Consider the following 16,410-nt stretch of genomic DNA (forward strand, 5'->3'; position numbering starts at 1 on the left):
AGGGTCTCCTTATGGTGCCTGGGTGGTCTCTATCTCCTGGGCTCAGGCAATCCTCCCCTCTCAGCCTCGTAAAGTGCTGGGATTATAGGCCTGAGCCAACACGCCTGACCAAGCATCCTTTCTTTTATGAAATTATGGTGATGTTAAATGCTAATAGCTATTTATTACTTACTTGTTACATTTTATGTCCTTACTTAGCAAAATTAAAAGCCGGCAACCAGCCGGGCATGGTGGCTCACGCCTGTAATCCCAGCACTTTGGGAGGCCGAGGTGGGTGGATCACCTGAGGTCAAGAGTTAAGACTAGCCTGACCAACATGGAGAAACCCCATCTCTACTAAAAACACAAAATTAGCCAGGCATGATGGTGCATGCCTGTAATCCCAGCTACTCGGGAGGCTGATGCAGGGGAATCGCTTGAACCCAGGAGGTGGAGGTTGCGGTGAGCCAAGATCACACCATTGCACTCCAGCCTGGGCAACAAGAGCAAAACTCCATTTCAAAAAAAAAAAAGCGAGCAACTTTAATTGGTCCCCAGAATTGTTTTTGAAATTTTACAGACCCGTGAAATCCCAACATTTAGGAATCGCCCAGTTGTGTACAGGGATGTCAGGCGAGTAGGCAAGGGGAAGATGCGGGAGGAGGGTCGTGGAGAGGGGCACGAAGAGTGGAGTGCAACAGAATGGCTGACTGCTAGATGCTACTGAGATGTGGCAAGAACCCAAACCAAGGCAGAGACATTTGGCGCGATGTGCAAGCTCCTGGCTGGGTAGCTGGGTGGGTGGGGTGTCCCCTGGACAAGCAGGGCAGGGAGATCTGTGAGGGGTGTGATATGTTTGCTTTGGGTCATGCTGAGCACCTGGCACAGGAGGGAGGATCTGGCCAGAAGTCTGGGCCGAGTTGAAGACATGAATCCAAAGCTTGAGAGACAGGCTTGGCAGGAGACATCGGTGAAAGGCAGTCATGCTGGCATTTATTGCACCCTTGTCATGTGCCAGGCTCTGTGCTAATTGCTTCTCACCTCATTGAAGCCTCACAACCCAGCAAGGCTGGGGTTTGGGTTTTTCGAGGCAGGCATTATTATTCCCACTTGACAAATAAGCAAACTGAGTCCCAGTGAGGTACTTCCCCAGGGTCGTGCTAGTCAAGGGCAAGGGCAGCAACTAGACCCAATGCTGCCTGACTCCAGAGCCAGTGCTCTGCACAAAGTGGCAGGTGATGCAGTGGAAGTGGGCGGGGCCCCCAGTGGAATGTTCCAGAAAGCTGCAGAAAACAGGGCAGAGAGGGAATTCGGGGATGCCACATGGATAAGTGAACAGGGCAAAATCTCTCCGGAAATGTGTAACCAAGGCTCTTTAACCCCAGAATGTCCCACTTGGGAGTGCTGCAGAGAGGAACAAAACAAACTCCTCCAGAATGGAGGCCAAAGAGTTTGAGAAGATAATATGTAGCTGGAGGCACTGACCGCCCAGTCCTGGCTTCAGGGCACCCCCTCATGTGCAAATGCAAACCTTTGGTATCACCTCCTCCAACAGGTGTGATTCCCATTCTTGGGGAATAGGAGAGGGAGTTAAAGGGATTATTTGTGAGGAGCAAGGAATAACCCCCTTATGCCTAATGGGCTTTTCCCAGGCATTTTGCCCTACGCCCTCTTTGAAAAGGGGCTCCAGCCTGGCACAGTGGCTCATGGCTATAAATCCCAGAGCTTTGGGAGGCTGAGGCAGGAGGATCACTCAAGGCCTGTGCAACATAGGGTGACCTCATCTCTGTAAAACATTTTTTAAAAAATTAGCCGGGCATCGTGATGCATGCCTATAGTCCTAGCTACTCAGAGGCTGAGGCAGGAGTTCAAGGCTGGAGTTAGCTATGATTATGCCACTGCACTCTGGCTTGGGCAACAGAATGAGATCCCGTCTCCGAAAAAAAAAAAAAAAAAAAAGAAGAAAATGATTTTGAGATTCCCCCAGACTCAATGTTGATGTGACAGGGAGAACTCCCATCAGGAGAGGATAAATTCAGAACTCCTGCTTGAGAGAAAGCCGCCGACCACGCGCCCTGTCCACAGTTACCAGCCTGCTTTTCCTGCCCTGCACAATTTCCATGAGCCGCTGCTGCAGGTGCTGACAGATGTGACCTGGCCTTGCTGGCCAAAGCAGGGCTAAGACAGAGTGACCCTGGGACCCCCAACTTCATACAAAAGGCTATCCTGGGCTACAGTCTGTGCGGGGGCCAGGCCCCAGCCTCAAGGGGGCAGCACCTGCTGAAGTCCAGGCTCCAGAGCCCCCCTCTATGGCATTCCACTTCCACTCCTACAGGGGCCCACCAAGGCCGGCCTCCACCTGTCCCACTCAGACCACCCACCCACACACGTGTCAGCCTCACCAAGCAGCTCCCTGCCACCCTCCCCTTGCTCACAGCTCCATGCCCTTGTACTCTGCCTACAATCCCCATTTTCTGTCTGGGACCCTCCTGCACATCCTTCAAGACACAATTCAGTTGTCACCTCCTCCGTGAAGCTTTTCCTGCTATCTCTAAACTGCCCCAACAGAACAGTCTGCTTACGGCCTTATCGCACTGTGAACACCATCTATTATGTATTAGGTATACTACGGTGGGGCACGCACCCTCCTCCAGCCCCCTCAAGCACATACTAAAACCACCAGGAAAGCTTTCTCAAACCACCCACTCTACTTCCTCCTCCATATTCCAGTGCAGTGTGTTCACGATGGCATCCAGGATAGTGATTCTGGGATGCCCCTGGTCCCACTCTCCTCCCAAGAACCAGCACTGTCCTGTAATTGCTGATCCCCTTACAAGTGCAGTATGCTTTAGCATTTCTAAAGAATATTTTTTCATCAGACTCGCAAAAACTCTCTGAAAGGAATAAGATTGGTGCTATCATCCCTACTTTACAGATGACAAGACTGAGGCTCTGAGAGCTGAACTAACTTTACCAATGTCATACAACCTGACTCCCAGGTGCTTCCCAGGACCTCTGTGTCTCCCAAAGGCCACGACTCCCACACCTAGGCTGGGAGGCAGGTGCATCCGTCTGTCTGGGCCTTGAGAGCTGAAGGTCCTTGGGGTGGGTAAGTTCACCCCACAGGGTGATACAGTGTTTAGTACACTGATGCGTCCCTAACAGCCAAATAACCGTGGTCCATAACACACACCTCATCTAGTGTTCTAACCTTCCTCTTATTTTTCAGAACTGCCCACCAATTTCCAACCTGAATCCCCCTCTTGCGTCAGAATCATCCAAGTTCCTCTTGCTCTGCCCTCAGCAGAGAGGGAGCAGCAGGTTTCTTTCTTGGATATATTCACCACTGGGTTTTGAAGACTTCCCCTGCCTCAAACCACACATGTATAGGGTGGAGGGCTCAAAGTCTTCCGCTCCTTATGTGAGAAGAAACCGACTGTTCTTTCTGAGCTCCCACAGAAGCTGTGTCTATGCCAAAGAAGCACATCCACCTGAGGCTGGAAAGTGGAGACCGTACCCAGTGCTGGGCAGACAGCCCCCACCACACCATCTTCCAATAGAAGGAGAGTGTCAGCAACTTAAAGAGGGACATCCACAAATGGGACCAGATTCAGGGGAAGGGGGCCAGAAAGGTGAAGAATTCACAGACCATCTCATGTAACAGCCTGGGAAGAGGAGCCCAAGCAGATGCAGGTCTGGGAACTCCAAAAGAATTCAGAGAGAGCAGACAAGGAAATTTGTCACCGGTTATCCCTGAGAACAGAGCAAGGGCCAGTGAGGCCAGAGTTAGGTTCACATAAGAAAGAACTTTCTATTTGAATAGATATTTCTCCAAAGATATATGAATGGCCAAGAAGCACATGAAAAGATGCTCAGCCTGGGCGTGGTGGCTCACGCCTGTAATCCCACTACTTTGGGAGGCATAGATGGGCAGATCCCTTGAGGTCAGGAGTTCGAAAGCAGCCTCGCCAACATGGCAAAACCCCATCTCTGCTAAAAATACAAAAATTAGCTGGGTGTGGTGGTGCATGCCAATCTCAACTACTCGGGAGGCTGAGGCACGAGAATCACTTGAACCCCAGGAGACGGAGGTTGCAGTGAGCCAAGATCGCCCCACTGCACTCCAGACTGGGTGACAGGGTGAGACTCTGTCTCAAAAAAAAAAAAAAAAAAAGACATTAATCATTAGAGAAATGCAAATCAAAACCACAGTGAGATAACACTTCACATCCATAAGGTGGACTATTGCAGCAAAATGAAAAATAACAGGTGTTGGCAAGGATGTGGAAAAACTGGAACCCTTATACATTCTGGTATAAGTGTAAAATGGTGCAGCCACTGTGGAAAACGGTACGGCATTTCCATGAAAATTTAAAAATAGAATTACCATATGATGCCACAATTATAATTCTGAGTATATACACAAAAGAACTGAAAGCAGGAATCTAAACAGATATTTTACACCCATGTTCATAGCAGCATTATGCACAACAACCAAAATGGGGAAGCAAACCCAGTGTCCCCTGACAAATGAATGAATCAACACAATGTGGTATCTCTACACAATGGAATATTATTCAGCCTTAAAAAGTGAGGAAAGTCTGACACATGTTATACCTTGAGGACATTATGCTAAGTGAAATAAGTCAGTCACCAAAGGACAAATACTCTCTGATTCCACTTATTTGAAGTACCTAGAGTGCAGCCTGGGCAACATGGTGAAACCTTGTCTCTACAAAAAATACAAAAATTAGTCAGGCATGGTGGTGCATACCTGTAGTCCCAGCTACTTGGGAGGCTGAGGTGGGAGGACTGCTTGAGCCTGGGAGGTCAAGGCTGCAGTGAGCATGATCACATGCCACTGCACCCCAGCCTGGGTGATAGAGGGAGAACCTATCTCAAAAAAAAAAAGAAAAGAAAGAAAGAAAGACAGAGGGCCAGGTGCAGTGGCTCATGCCTGTAATCTCAGCATTTTGGGAGGCCAAGGTGGACAGATCACCTGAGGTCAGGAGTTCAAGACTGGCCTGGCCAACATGGTGAAACCCTGTCTCTACTAAAAATACAAAAATTAGCCAGGCATGGTGGCAGGTGCCTGTAATCCCAGCTACTCAGGAGGCTGAGGCTGGAGAATTGCTTGAACCCGGGAGGCGGAGGTTGCAGTGAGCCAAGGTCATAACAGTGCACTCCAGCCCTGGGTGGGTGACAGAGTAAGACTCCGTCTCACCAAAAAAAAAAAAAAAAAAAAAAGAGAGAGAGAGAAAGAGGGAGAGAAAGAAAGAGACAAAGGAAGGCAGGCAGGCAGGTAGGCAGGCATGCAAGCAAGCAAGCAAGCAAATGAAGTACTAGAGTAGTCAAACTCACAAAAAAAGCAAGTAGACTGGTGGTTGCCACGAGCTGGGGGAAGGAGTGGGTGAAAGGAGAGTTACTGTTTAACAGATTCTGAGTTTCAGTTTTACAAGATGAAAAAAGTCCTGGAGAAGTAAAGTGGTGATGGTTGCACAACAATACTTAATGCCACAGAGCTGTGCACTTAAAAATAATATAAATGGGCAGGGCGCGGTGGCTCATGCCTGTAATCCCAGCACTTTGGGTGGCTGAGGTGGATGAATCACCTGAGGTCAGGGGTTCAAGACCAGCCTGACCAATATGGTGAAACCCCATCTCCACTAAAAATACAAAATTAGCCAGGCATGGTGGCGGGCACCTGTAGTCCCAGCTACTTGAGAGGCTGAGATAGGAGAATTGCTTGAACCCGGGAGGCAGAGGTTGCATTGAGCTGAGATCACGCCACTGCACTCTAGCCTAGGCGACAGAGCGAGACTCTGTCTCAAAAAATAATAATAATAATATAAATGGTAAATCTTATGTACATTTTACAATTTGAAAATTTTTAGAAGAAGAGACTTTATAAAAAAAAAACAAGATTGCTTTTAAGCTGCTTGTCACAAGCTTTAAGCTGTCTGAACTAAGTGGTTGGAATAAAAGGTAAAATAGGGGTCAGCCTATATTTGGAATTCCTAGTCCTCTGCACGATGTTAGAGCTGATTTTTCCCCCCTTAAAAAGACCCCCAAAGCCATACTGATGCTCAGCATTCAGATAAATGAATGTGTATGGCTCAAAGTATACACAAATCAAAGAAAACCATGGACAGGTCAATACGATCTACCCTGAAGGATGCACTGATTTATTAAAATGGTCTCCCTAAGTAAGATATAGTAGTTAGGCCCCACTCCTTGTCCAGGTCTGAGCAGGAAAAAAGCTTTTGAGGAGAGGGCCCAATAGAAAGCTGCCTCCTATACTTGATGAACGGGGAAAGTGCCAACAAAGATGGAAGCCTGCACTTCATATTATTGCATCTAACTAGGATTACACCCTAAGCACCAGCATACTCCTCTGGCTCTCCCCAGGACAGGAAAGACAAGGGACAAGGACCCCACAGTACAAAGCCAGGCAGGAGGAAGAGCCATCACCCCACACCATCCAATCTGGGGGAAGAATGTGCAGCCCATAGATAAAAGCCTTCTCTCCCTGGGGCCAGGGCTGGGAGAAAGTGGCAGGGGTAGGGATGGGACTGATGTCAATTCTACCTTTTCCTTTTTATCCGTACTTACTCAAATAAATGGGTATCTTATTCTTTTTTTTTCCTAACTGCCAAGTATTTAAGAATGATTAATTTGGTTCAACTACTCCACAGGGCTAGAAACATTTGACCCCAAAGTGAGCCATGAAGCCATTCTACAACAAAAACGCTGGGAACAATGAAACAGATTGCTACAAGGGGTAGTAAGCTCTCCATCTCTGGAAGCATTTAAGCAGAGGCTGGCTGACCACTCTCTGGGTTGTGGTCAGGGAGATTCCTGCATTCTAGGTCTGCTAAATCCTAACCTTTCATAGCAGGGCGTTGATAGATAATGTCTCAAGTGGTTTTATCAGGAAAAAAAAAAGCCATATAAGCTTGTTGTTTAGCGGTAAGGAGGGCACCAACAGAGGAACTAGAAACAGAAAGAGTCAAGCAGCTTCCTTAGAAAGCAGGACTAGAAACGGAAGGCATGGGACAAGGGACCACTGCTCAGTATTATAAGCTGTTTATTACTTTTTTGCCACGTGCATGTATTAATTTGATTAAAATTTTGAAGTTTAGGACAGGCGCGGTGGCTCACGCCTGTAATCCCAGCATTTTGGGAGGGCGAGGCGGGTGGATCACGAGGTCAGGAGTTCAAGACCAGCCTGGCCAACACAGTGAAACCCCGTCTCTACTAAAAAAAAAAAAATTAGCTGGGTGTGGTGGTGTGCACCTGTAGTCCCAGCTACTCAGGAGGCTGAGGCAGGAGAATGGCATGAACCCAAGAGGCAGAACTTGCAGTGAGCCAAGATCATGCCACTGCACTCCAGCCTGGGCGACAGAGCAAGACTCTGTCTAAAAAAAAAAAAAAAATTTAAAGTTTAGTCAGGTGCAGTGGCTCACACTTACAGTAATCCCAGCACTTTGGGAGTCTGAGGCTGGTGGATTGCCTGAGGCCAGGAGTTCGAGACCAGCCTGGGCAACATGGTGAAACCATGTCTCTACAAAACATTTTTAAAAAATTAGCATTGTGGCACATGCCTGTGGTCCCAGCTACTTAGGAGGCTGAGGCGGGAGGATTGCTTGAACCCAGGAGGCAGAAGTTGCAGTGAGCTGTGATTGCACTGCTGTATTCCATCCTGGGCAACGAGGAGAAACCCTGTCTCCAAAAAAAAAAAAATTTAAGTTTAAAAAAATTTCCGACCGGGCACAGTGGCTCATGCCTATAATCCCAGCACTTTGGGAGGCTGAGGTGGGCAGATCACAAGGTCAGGAGATTGAGACCATCCTGGCTAACACACTGAAACTCCGTCTCTACTAAAAAATAGAAAAAATTAGCTGAGCGTGGTGGCGGGTGCCTGTAGTACTGGCTGCTTGGCAGGCTGAGGCAGGAGAATGGCATGAACCTGGAAGGCGGAGCTTGCAGTGAGCTAAGATCATGCCACTCCACTCTAGCCTGGGCGACAGAGCGAGACTCCGTCTCAAAACAAACAAACAAAACAACAACAACAACAACAACAAATTTCCATGGAGTTTTAAAATATATATATTAATCAGGCAGTTCCCAAATAATAAGTTTCCAAACGTAATTGACAACATGGGGAATATTACATTTATATATATAAATACACACACACATACATGTACCTAGAAAAAGGAAAGCAGCATACTAACATGTTCTCACTGGTTTTCTCTAGGGAGTAAAAATACTGGTAATAATTATTCTTCATATTTTTCTGGAATTTTTCATGCTCTAATTTCAACAATCCCCAAATGGCAATTATTACTACCTTTAACATTTGAAAAAAATAAAAAGCCCTAGATTAAATACAGCTAACTTCTCTGCAGTGCATCCCTCCATCTGTGGTAGGATCCCTACCTGCCTGCCCTGAGTCTGGGCTGGCAGCTGAGGATGAGAAGCCACAGGGAGAACCCAGAGCCTCCGCCACCAGCCAGCACCATCGTCAGACATGTGACCGAGGCCACCTCAGACCATCCCAATCTGATGGCAGCTGCATTCCTGATTCGGGCAAGACCAGCAGAAGAGCTGCCTAACTGACTGTATTTTTGAAATTTCAAGCCGATAAATGATTGTCGTTTTTGAGCCACTAGTTGTTTGTTTTGAGACGGAGTTTCGTTCTTGTCGCCCAGGCTGGAGTGCAATGGCGCGATTTTGGCTCACTGCAACCTCCGCCTCCTGAGTTCAAGAGATTCTCCTGCCTCAGCCTTCTGAGTAGCTGGAATTACAGGCACCTGCCACCATGTCCAGCTAATTTTTTCTATTTTTCGTAGAGACGGGGTTTCACCATGTTGGCCAGGCTGACCTCAGGCAATCCACCCGCCTCGGCCTCCCAAAGTGCTGGGATTACAGGTGTGAGCCACCACACCTGGCCTAAGCCACTAGTTTTGAGGCAACTTGTCACATAGCAATGGATACCTGATGCAATGACAGTTGAAACATCCCTTCTTTCCTCAGTGCCCACCACAGTACCTGTCCAAGGTGTGCCCATGGCCTCCGGGCTCCACTCGCTCCACTCGCCTTGCCCGAACTCCTCCTGGGCACGAAGCTGCACCACGTGCCTCAGGCCGCTCCAGGCGTCGTGGATGACACAGTGATGCTGGAGGTCCTTGACCTGAGGACGGGGGCACAGTGACTCTGGGGAGGGATCCAGGATGGTGCTGGGCAGGTAGCACCCCAGTAGGTTGGTGCCTTGGCCAGCCCTGTGCTTCAGCTGGCAGAGGCATCTAGAGGCTCCCACAACCCCAGAGGCTCTGCTAGAGAGGGGGTTGCCCTCAGGGCCCATGGAAGCTGAAGCAGAAAGTCCCTGCCCCACGAATGCACTATAGAATCCTGCAAGCCACAACCCTTGACATGTCTACAGCCCAAATCTCTTCCCACATTGCTCTCCTCACAGACAAGCCTGGGAAGAGGAGACTGGCCTGGCATTATCCTTTTCATTTAATAAATGATATACCACCAAGGCTCAGAAAGCTTAAAACATTTATCCAAAGCAACAAAGGTAGCCAATTGTGAAGCAGGAAGTAGAGCCTATGGTTTTCTTTTTAGTACACTTTCTATTTTTTTTTTTTTTTTTTGACATGGAGTCTAACTCTGTCGCCCAGGCTGGAGTGCAGTGGTGTGATCTCTGCTCACTGCAACCTCCACCTCCCGAGTTCAAGGGATTCTCCTGTCTCAGCCCCCGAGTAGCTGGGATATAGGCATGCGCCACCACACTCAGCTAATATTTTGTAATTTTAGTAGAGACGGTATTTCACCATGTTGGCCAGGATGGTCTCGAACTCCTGACCTCAAGTGATCCGCCCATCTTGGCCTCCCAAAGGGCTGGGATTACAGGCATGAGCCACCACGCCTGGCCTCTAGTACCCTTTCTACTACGCCTGAGCATCTAGGGGCACCTCTCTGACCAGAAGTAAAACATAAATTTACCATCCATGTTGTGAATGTCTTTGACCGTTCAGCCCGATATCTGAGCTCAAACCGTAGTCTGTAGAAAGATGAGTTCCAGGAGTGGGGGTCTTGCCAGGTGACACTGAGCCAGCGGGGGTTTCTGGCCACGGCAGTGACTGTGATGTTGGCAGGCGGATCAGGCTGCACTGTGGAAAAAGGGAGCATGGCTCCTTTGCAGCACCAAATATAGTGTAGAGAAGCCCATGTGGGCTGAGATCCCAGCAGGCAGGGCCCCACCCAGCCCCGTTCACTCCCCATGCACAGCTCCACAAGGGCCTGCTTTATCATTGCCACACCTCCCGGCAAGCAACGCCCAAAAGGCACCAACTCACCAAACCCCTCAACCACCCCTTCCCTGCCACTCTGAGAAGTCGATAAGGAGTATTAAATCAAAAGAGAAGGAAACTGCTGGAGATGGGGAATAGCTTACGTACAGATTCCACAACCCTGAAAGGTTTGAGTTTTGCTGAACTTGCTCCCGACACTACTGGCAACGCACATGGACACTATGTAGAAAGAGCTGTCTCCCTCCGGGACTGCCAACTGGCAGGAGAACTTCTGGGACTCCCAGGAATACTGGCACGGCTCCTGGAAGTCTTCGGCCGGACTGTTCTGACTGTTAGATACAAAACAAGGGCAGGGCTCGCCTGTCAGTTTCGCACAGACTCGAGAGGGGAGAGAAGGGGAGAAGGGGAGAAGGGGAGAAGGGGAGAAGGGGGAAGTGGAATCCCGGGGTTTGAATCCCAGCTCCAGACTTATGAGCCCTGTACCTCTAAGTCTCCTTTTCTCATTTGAAAATAGGAATATTAATACTACTTACCTAGTAGGGGTTAAGTTTTTGTTTTGTTTTGTTTTGTTTTTATGATAGAGTCTCACTGTGTCACCCAGGCTGGAGTGCAGTGGCGCAATCTCGGCTCACTGCAACCTCTGCCTCCCTCCCAGGTTCAAGAGATTCTCCTGCCTCAGCCTCCTGAGCGTGCCCAGCAAATTTTTGTATTTTTAATAGAGATGGGGTTTCACCGTTGCCCAGGCTGGTCTCAAACTGCGACCTCAGGTGATCTGCCCGCCTCAGCCTCCCAAAATGCTGGGATTACAGGCGTGAGCCATCACACCTGGCTGGTTCTGTTAAAACTGAGAAATAAGGCCGGGTGCGGTGGCTCACGCCTGTAATTCTAGCACTTTGGGAGGGCAACGCGGGCAGATCATGAGGTCAGGAGTTCGAGACCAGCCTAGCCAATTGGTGAAACCCTGTCTCTACTAAAAATACCAAAAAAAAAAAAAAAAAAAAAATTAGCCTGGCGTGGTTGCGCATGCCTGTAGTCCCAGTTACTCAGGAGGCTGAAACAGAAGAATCACTTGAACCCAGGAGGCAGACATTGCAGTGACAGAGACTGCACTCCAGCCTGGGCGACAGAGCCTCCATCTCAAAAAAAAAAAAAAAAAAAAAAAAATTGAGCAATAAATGTAAAATCTAGAGATGAGGAAACTAGCCGGATTTACAAATATATATAAACATGTAGCCTAGCGCCTGGCACGAGGGGTGAGGGGAACTAGGCTGGAGGGCTCAGCTAGTCACTCAGGCATTGGTTGGCTGGCCAGCTCTGGTCTCCCGCTGGGCCTGTGCTCTTGGCACTGTAGGGGATATAGAAATGAATCAAGAGCGGCCCCACCCTGCCTTCAAGGCACTAACAAAAAAGATCTGTCCTCAGATGACTAGACACCCAGCAGAAATGCCACTCCAGAGACACAAAAACTGCTAGAGGGGTTCTGGCAGGTGAGTCCAGAAAAGAATTCTGGGTGACTGAAGACATTCGAGGTGAGTCAGCCACCATCCCACCTGGCCTGGAAACCTGAGGCTTCACCCTCTTATGACACATGTGGGCATGTGAGGCCATGTCAAGCACTCACCCTCCGGCTGGGGTGACGAGTCTGCCACCTGTGACTTGGGCTCGAACCCTGGGCTCCTGCTGAATCCAGCACATGGGACAAACCCAACCTTTCCAGGCTAAGTTAAAGCCCCTTTCCTCCTTCCCCCAACACCACCCAGGCTTCCACCCAGCCACGAAGGCAGGGTCACCGACTGCTTTACGTGTGTGCCCAGGTGGGGTCAGAGGGCTGGGGCTCAGTCTTGTTGGCCTGCTTCCTCCCACTGCCCCAGCACCGCGCCTGGTCCAAGGCAGAGGCTGAGCTCACCCATGCCTGTGGAAGAAGGAGGGAGCAGTGCTGCAGTTGGGCAAGGGTGTGAAAGCAGACACACAAGAGAAAAAGCAGAGCTCCCAGTAATCCCTTTCCAGGGGACTGTCTCTTCCAGGGCCTGCAGTGGCCTGAGGTCTGGGTGGGGCCTCAGTGGGGGCTGGGGCCCCTGAGGCTCTCGAAGCCACTTCCTCTGCTCTTTCCTCACTTCAAAGGCGCCCAGTGGCCATGCTGACTCTTCAAAGCAGATGGAAGCAAAGGCACGAGGCTGCTCAGGAAGACAAGCACTGTACTCTCTCCCACTCCCGCTGTCAACATGGAAAGTATTGCAGTCAAGCCGGGCACGGTGGCTCACGCCTGTAATCCCAGCACTTTGGGAGGCCGAGACAGGTGGATCACCCTAGGTCAGAAGTTTGAGACCAGCCCCGCTAACATGGTGAAACCTCATGTCTACTAAAAATACAAAGATTAGCCAGGCGTGGTGGCATGCGCCTGTAATCCCAGCTACTCAGGAGGCTGAGGCAGGAGAACCGCTTGAGCCCGGGAGGCGGAGATTGCAGTGGGCCGAGATCCCACCACTGCACTCCAGCCTGGGCGACAGAGTGAAACTCCATCTCAAAAAAAAAAAAAAAAAGTATTTCTGTTGAAGCGTCAGAAATGACAGAGCTTTCCACAGGCTGGCCTGGGAAGCTGCCAGCCACCGTCTCTATCCTGCCTAATCCTATCTATGGTACAAGCCTTTGAGGTACAAACAAGGTGTATCCTTCGCTGGGCTGTGAAGCTATCCAGGCTTGGGGCATGAGCTGACAGTGCTAATGGCAGCTGCATCATTCACAGATGGTAATCCGCACTTTTCATCATAGAGGACAGAACAAAAATATGACTGCCAGGCGGCCCAGTAACTCTATGGAAACAGACGCAAGTGGGAGCCGAACCACCCTGTTGAAGTCACTGCTCTGGCTTTCTGATACAGTAGTCCTGCCTTATCCGAGGTTTTGCCTTCCAAGATTTCGGCTACCTGTGGTCAACTGCGGTCCAAAAATATTAAATGGAAAATTCCAGAAATAAGCACTTCAGAAATTTTAAACTGCCCACTGTTCTGAGAAGTGTGACGAGATTTCACGCCGTCCTGCCCAGGACGTGAATCATCACTTTGTTCAGCATTCCTGCACTGTGCATGCTACCCATCACTCGTCCTGACATCCACCGCCATCATCATGGCTTGGTGACCCAGAGTCACCCAAAACAGGTGATCCTCCTTCTAACACATGGTCAGAAAGTCCTAGTAGCCTAACACTGAGTCACAATGCCTACATCATTCACCTCACTCCATCCCATCATGCAGGCATTTCACAACCTCATATCATCACAAGAAGGGTGAGTACAGTAATAAGACGTTTTGAGAAACAGAGAGACCACATTCACATAACTGTTATTACAGTATATTGTTATCATTGTTCTATGCTATTTTTAGTTATTGTTAACCTCTTACTGCACCTAATTTATAAAGTAAACTATCATAAGTACATATCTATAGAAAAACATAGTATATATAGGGTTCAGCACCATTTGCGATTTCAGGCATCCACTAGGGGTCTTGGAATGCGTCCTCCTTGCCCTGTATTCTGATGACTGACAGCTCAAACTCAATTGTAAACCTCTGGACTAGGGAGACTGTGGCTCTGCGATGGAGACCGGCAAAACTGCAGAGGGAGATTTGTTTTCAGCATCTTCCACCTCCTCTACATCCATGCCTGTACCCATCCCAGGTCTTCCCACGTTAAGCCGTCTTCCGGTGATGATGCAGAGCCCCCAGGCAGGCCCCATGGCCCCAAGCTCCCTCTCCCCCGCCCATCACCGCTTTCTCTCTCGTGCCTTTATCATGGAAATAGCCTGATACGCCCACAAGGGCCCAGATACTGATAATGGTCTGGCTGTGCTACCCCCATCCAGGGACATTTGCGTGTTTTTCAGAGCAACGCCCATAATCTTTGGACTTTGAATGAAATCAGACAGACTGGGATTGAATTCCCAGCAGAGCCACTTACTAGCTAAGTGACCCAAATCTGTTAATCAGTCTCTGGGCCTCAGTCTCTCCATCTGTTAAGTGAGAAAAATAACACCCACTTCCCATAGCTGTTGTGATAACCAAGGTCAAGTGAATAGGACAAGGTTCCAAGCACAAGCACAGTGCCTAGCTCAGGGGGGCAGTCAGATGTAAATCTCAGTCCCCTCTCATCTCCTCTTCCTCAGCCTGAAGGAATTCCTAATGATAACGTTTTGAAATCACCTGAACCAGCCCCTCTCTGGGGGGCCTTGGGAAGGAGGGAGCCAACATGCACACAGCTCAGCCCAAGATACTTACAACTTCCTCACCAACAGCACAGCCTTGGTCGTCAGGGATGGGGTGCTCCGAGGACCCCACTCACAAACAACGTTGCTGAGGGGGCTCTTCCGGAAGCAGGAGAGCTGGGGCTCCTCGGGGGGAACTGAAAGGAAAGCATTGCAGGTGTGAGCAGGCGGGTGGGGATCCTGGGGCGCACCTGACCTCGCAGGCAGGGCAGCCTCCCTTGAGGGGAGCACGTGGCTAGGCCCCTCGGCCCCAGCCCTGGAGCCAGTCAGGACCCTGGCCACACTCAGGCACACATGAATGAAATCGCAGCTGGGAAATTAAAGGACACCAAAGTCCTCCTGTCAGTCTGGGACACGGATCCGGGACAGGGGAAGGGAAGAACCTCAGGGCCAACTTGTCTGAAGAGGAGAGAGGATGATCGAAAAAAAGGGCTTTGGAGTCACACAGACCTGGCTGTGCGGCCTTCGGCAAGTCCTAGCCACTCTTCAGTTTCCTCATGAATAAATTAAACTGATGATAATATAATGATGATGGAAATGATGATAAGCCTGCTTTCCCTGACAAGGCTGCTGAAGGATTACAAGAGATACAAGGAAGAAAGTGCCTTTGCATAGGGCTCGGCACACAGGACACTGGTTCCAGGAAGTCTTTATCTAGGTATGAGGGAGCTAAGAACTTGCTAATTCTAAAAAAATAAGAATAGCTAATTTGAGAGCTTAGGATGTGCTATGCAGACTTTTTAGCAGCATATGTGTGTGATACACACACACACACACACACGCAAATTCACATACACCCCCTTTGCAACAACTCTAAGTTAAGGTAATAAAATTAACCTTATTTTGCCAAAGATGAAACTGAAGGGCGGAGAAGTTAAGCTGTATGTGAAGGAGCAGGATTCAAACCCAGGCTGCCTGACTCCGGGCCCCAGGCTATTCACCAGTTCACCAGAAGTCCTAACTCCCAAAGCCAATGTTCCCCACCAGTCAGACGCTCCCACTCCCACCCAGCAGCAGTCTTTGACAGCATCTGGATGGCAGACATTGGTGGGCCTTCCCCCAAATTCTTGTGCCAAGGAAATGGCAGGAGTTTGAAGGCTCAGACAGGGACTGTCTGGAATGCACAGAGCCTCATTTCTTACGGGAACTGTCTCCGGGAGCTCTGAGGCACAACTCACCATCCACCAGCAAGTGCACAGTCCCAGCTGGGCGGCCGGCCTGGTAGCATGAATAGTTTCCAGAGTCATGGAGCTGCACCGACCTCAGCAGCAGCCTCCTTCCCATGCCAGCCCATCTGCTAGAATGGGAGCCTGCAGCCGGCTTCCTGAGCACCCAGTGAACAGTGGCATTGTCTTCCGGCTCTACCCCTGGGCAGGTCAGAGTCACGCTGTCTCCTGGCAGACTGGTCAGCACACCTCTCGCCACCTCTGGAGGAGGGAGAAGACACTCGGTGAGCCCATAGCCACTGAAGAAGGGGGCTTCGTTCTAGTCTGAGGAAGCCACGAGAGGCCTCAGTGATAATCATGAAGTGGCCCAGGCTACCGTCACCTCTGCCTGGATTAGGGCAGCTTTCTCCTGGTGGCCTCACCAACCTGGTCTTCACCATCCAGCTGCCTGGGAGAGCCTTCTGAAGCCACGATCCAGCCGCCCCACTCCCTGGATTAGAAAACCCTTCAAGGGCCTGCCACCATCCACAGGATGAAGCCCGAGCTCCTCAGCGTGGCCTGCAGGGCCCTTCTGTCCTTGGAGGCCTCATCTCTCCCCACTCCTTAGAAGGTGTGGAGCCCTCCTCTCAGCTCCCCTCGCTCTCCTCCTCACACTCGTTCTTCCTACATCATCCCCACGACAATTCCT

General features: G+C 49.8%; 1 protein-coding gene across 8 annotated transcripts in view; it reads right to left on the reverse strand.

Moving 5' to 3' along the window:
- IL6R (interleukin 6 receptor) overlaps nt 1–16,410 on the reverse strand; it is a 64,149-nt gene that overhangs the window by 24,434 nt on the left and 23,305 nt on the right. For all 8 annotated transcript variants that reach the window (XM_024234285.2, XM_054552589.1, XM_054552570.1 and 5 more), the window contains exons 2-6: nt 15,735–15,983; nt 14,570–14,693; nt 10,446–10,627; nt 9,991–10,157; nt 9,034–9,175 (exon numbers count right to left, since the gene is read on the reverse strand). In XM_024234285.2, coding sequence (XP_024090053.1) covers nt 9,034–9,175; nt 9,991–10,157; nt 10,446–10,627; nt 14,570–14,693; nt 15,735–15,983 — 864 coding nt within the window. The remainder of the gene's footprint in view (nt 1–9,033; nt 9,176–9,990; nt 10,158–10,445; nt 10,628–14,569; nt 14,694–15,734; nt 15,984–16,410) is intronic.

The sequence above is a fragment of the Pongo abelii genome, chromosome 1, assembly GCF_028885655.2.
Source record: "Pongo abelii isolate AG06213 chromosome 1, NHGRI_mPonAbe1-v2.0_pri, whole genome shotgun sequence".
Taxonomy (NCBI): Eukaryota; Metazoa; Chordata; class Mammalia; order Primates; family Hominidae; genus Pongo; species Pongo abelii.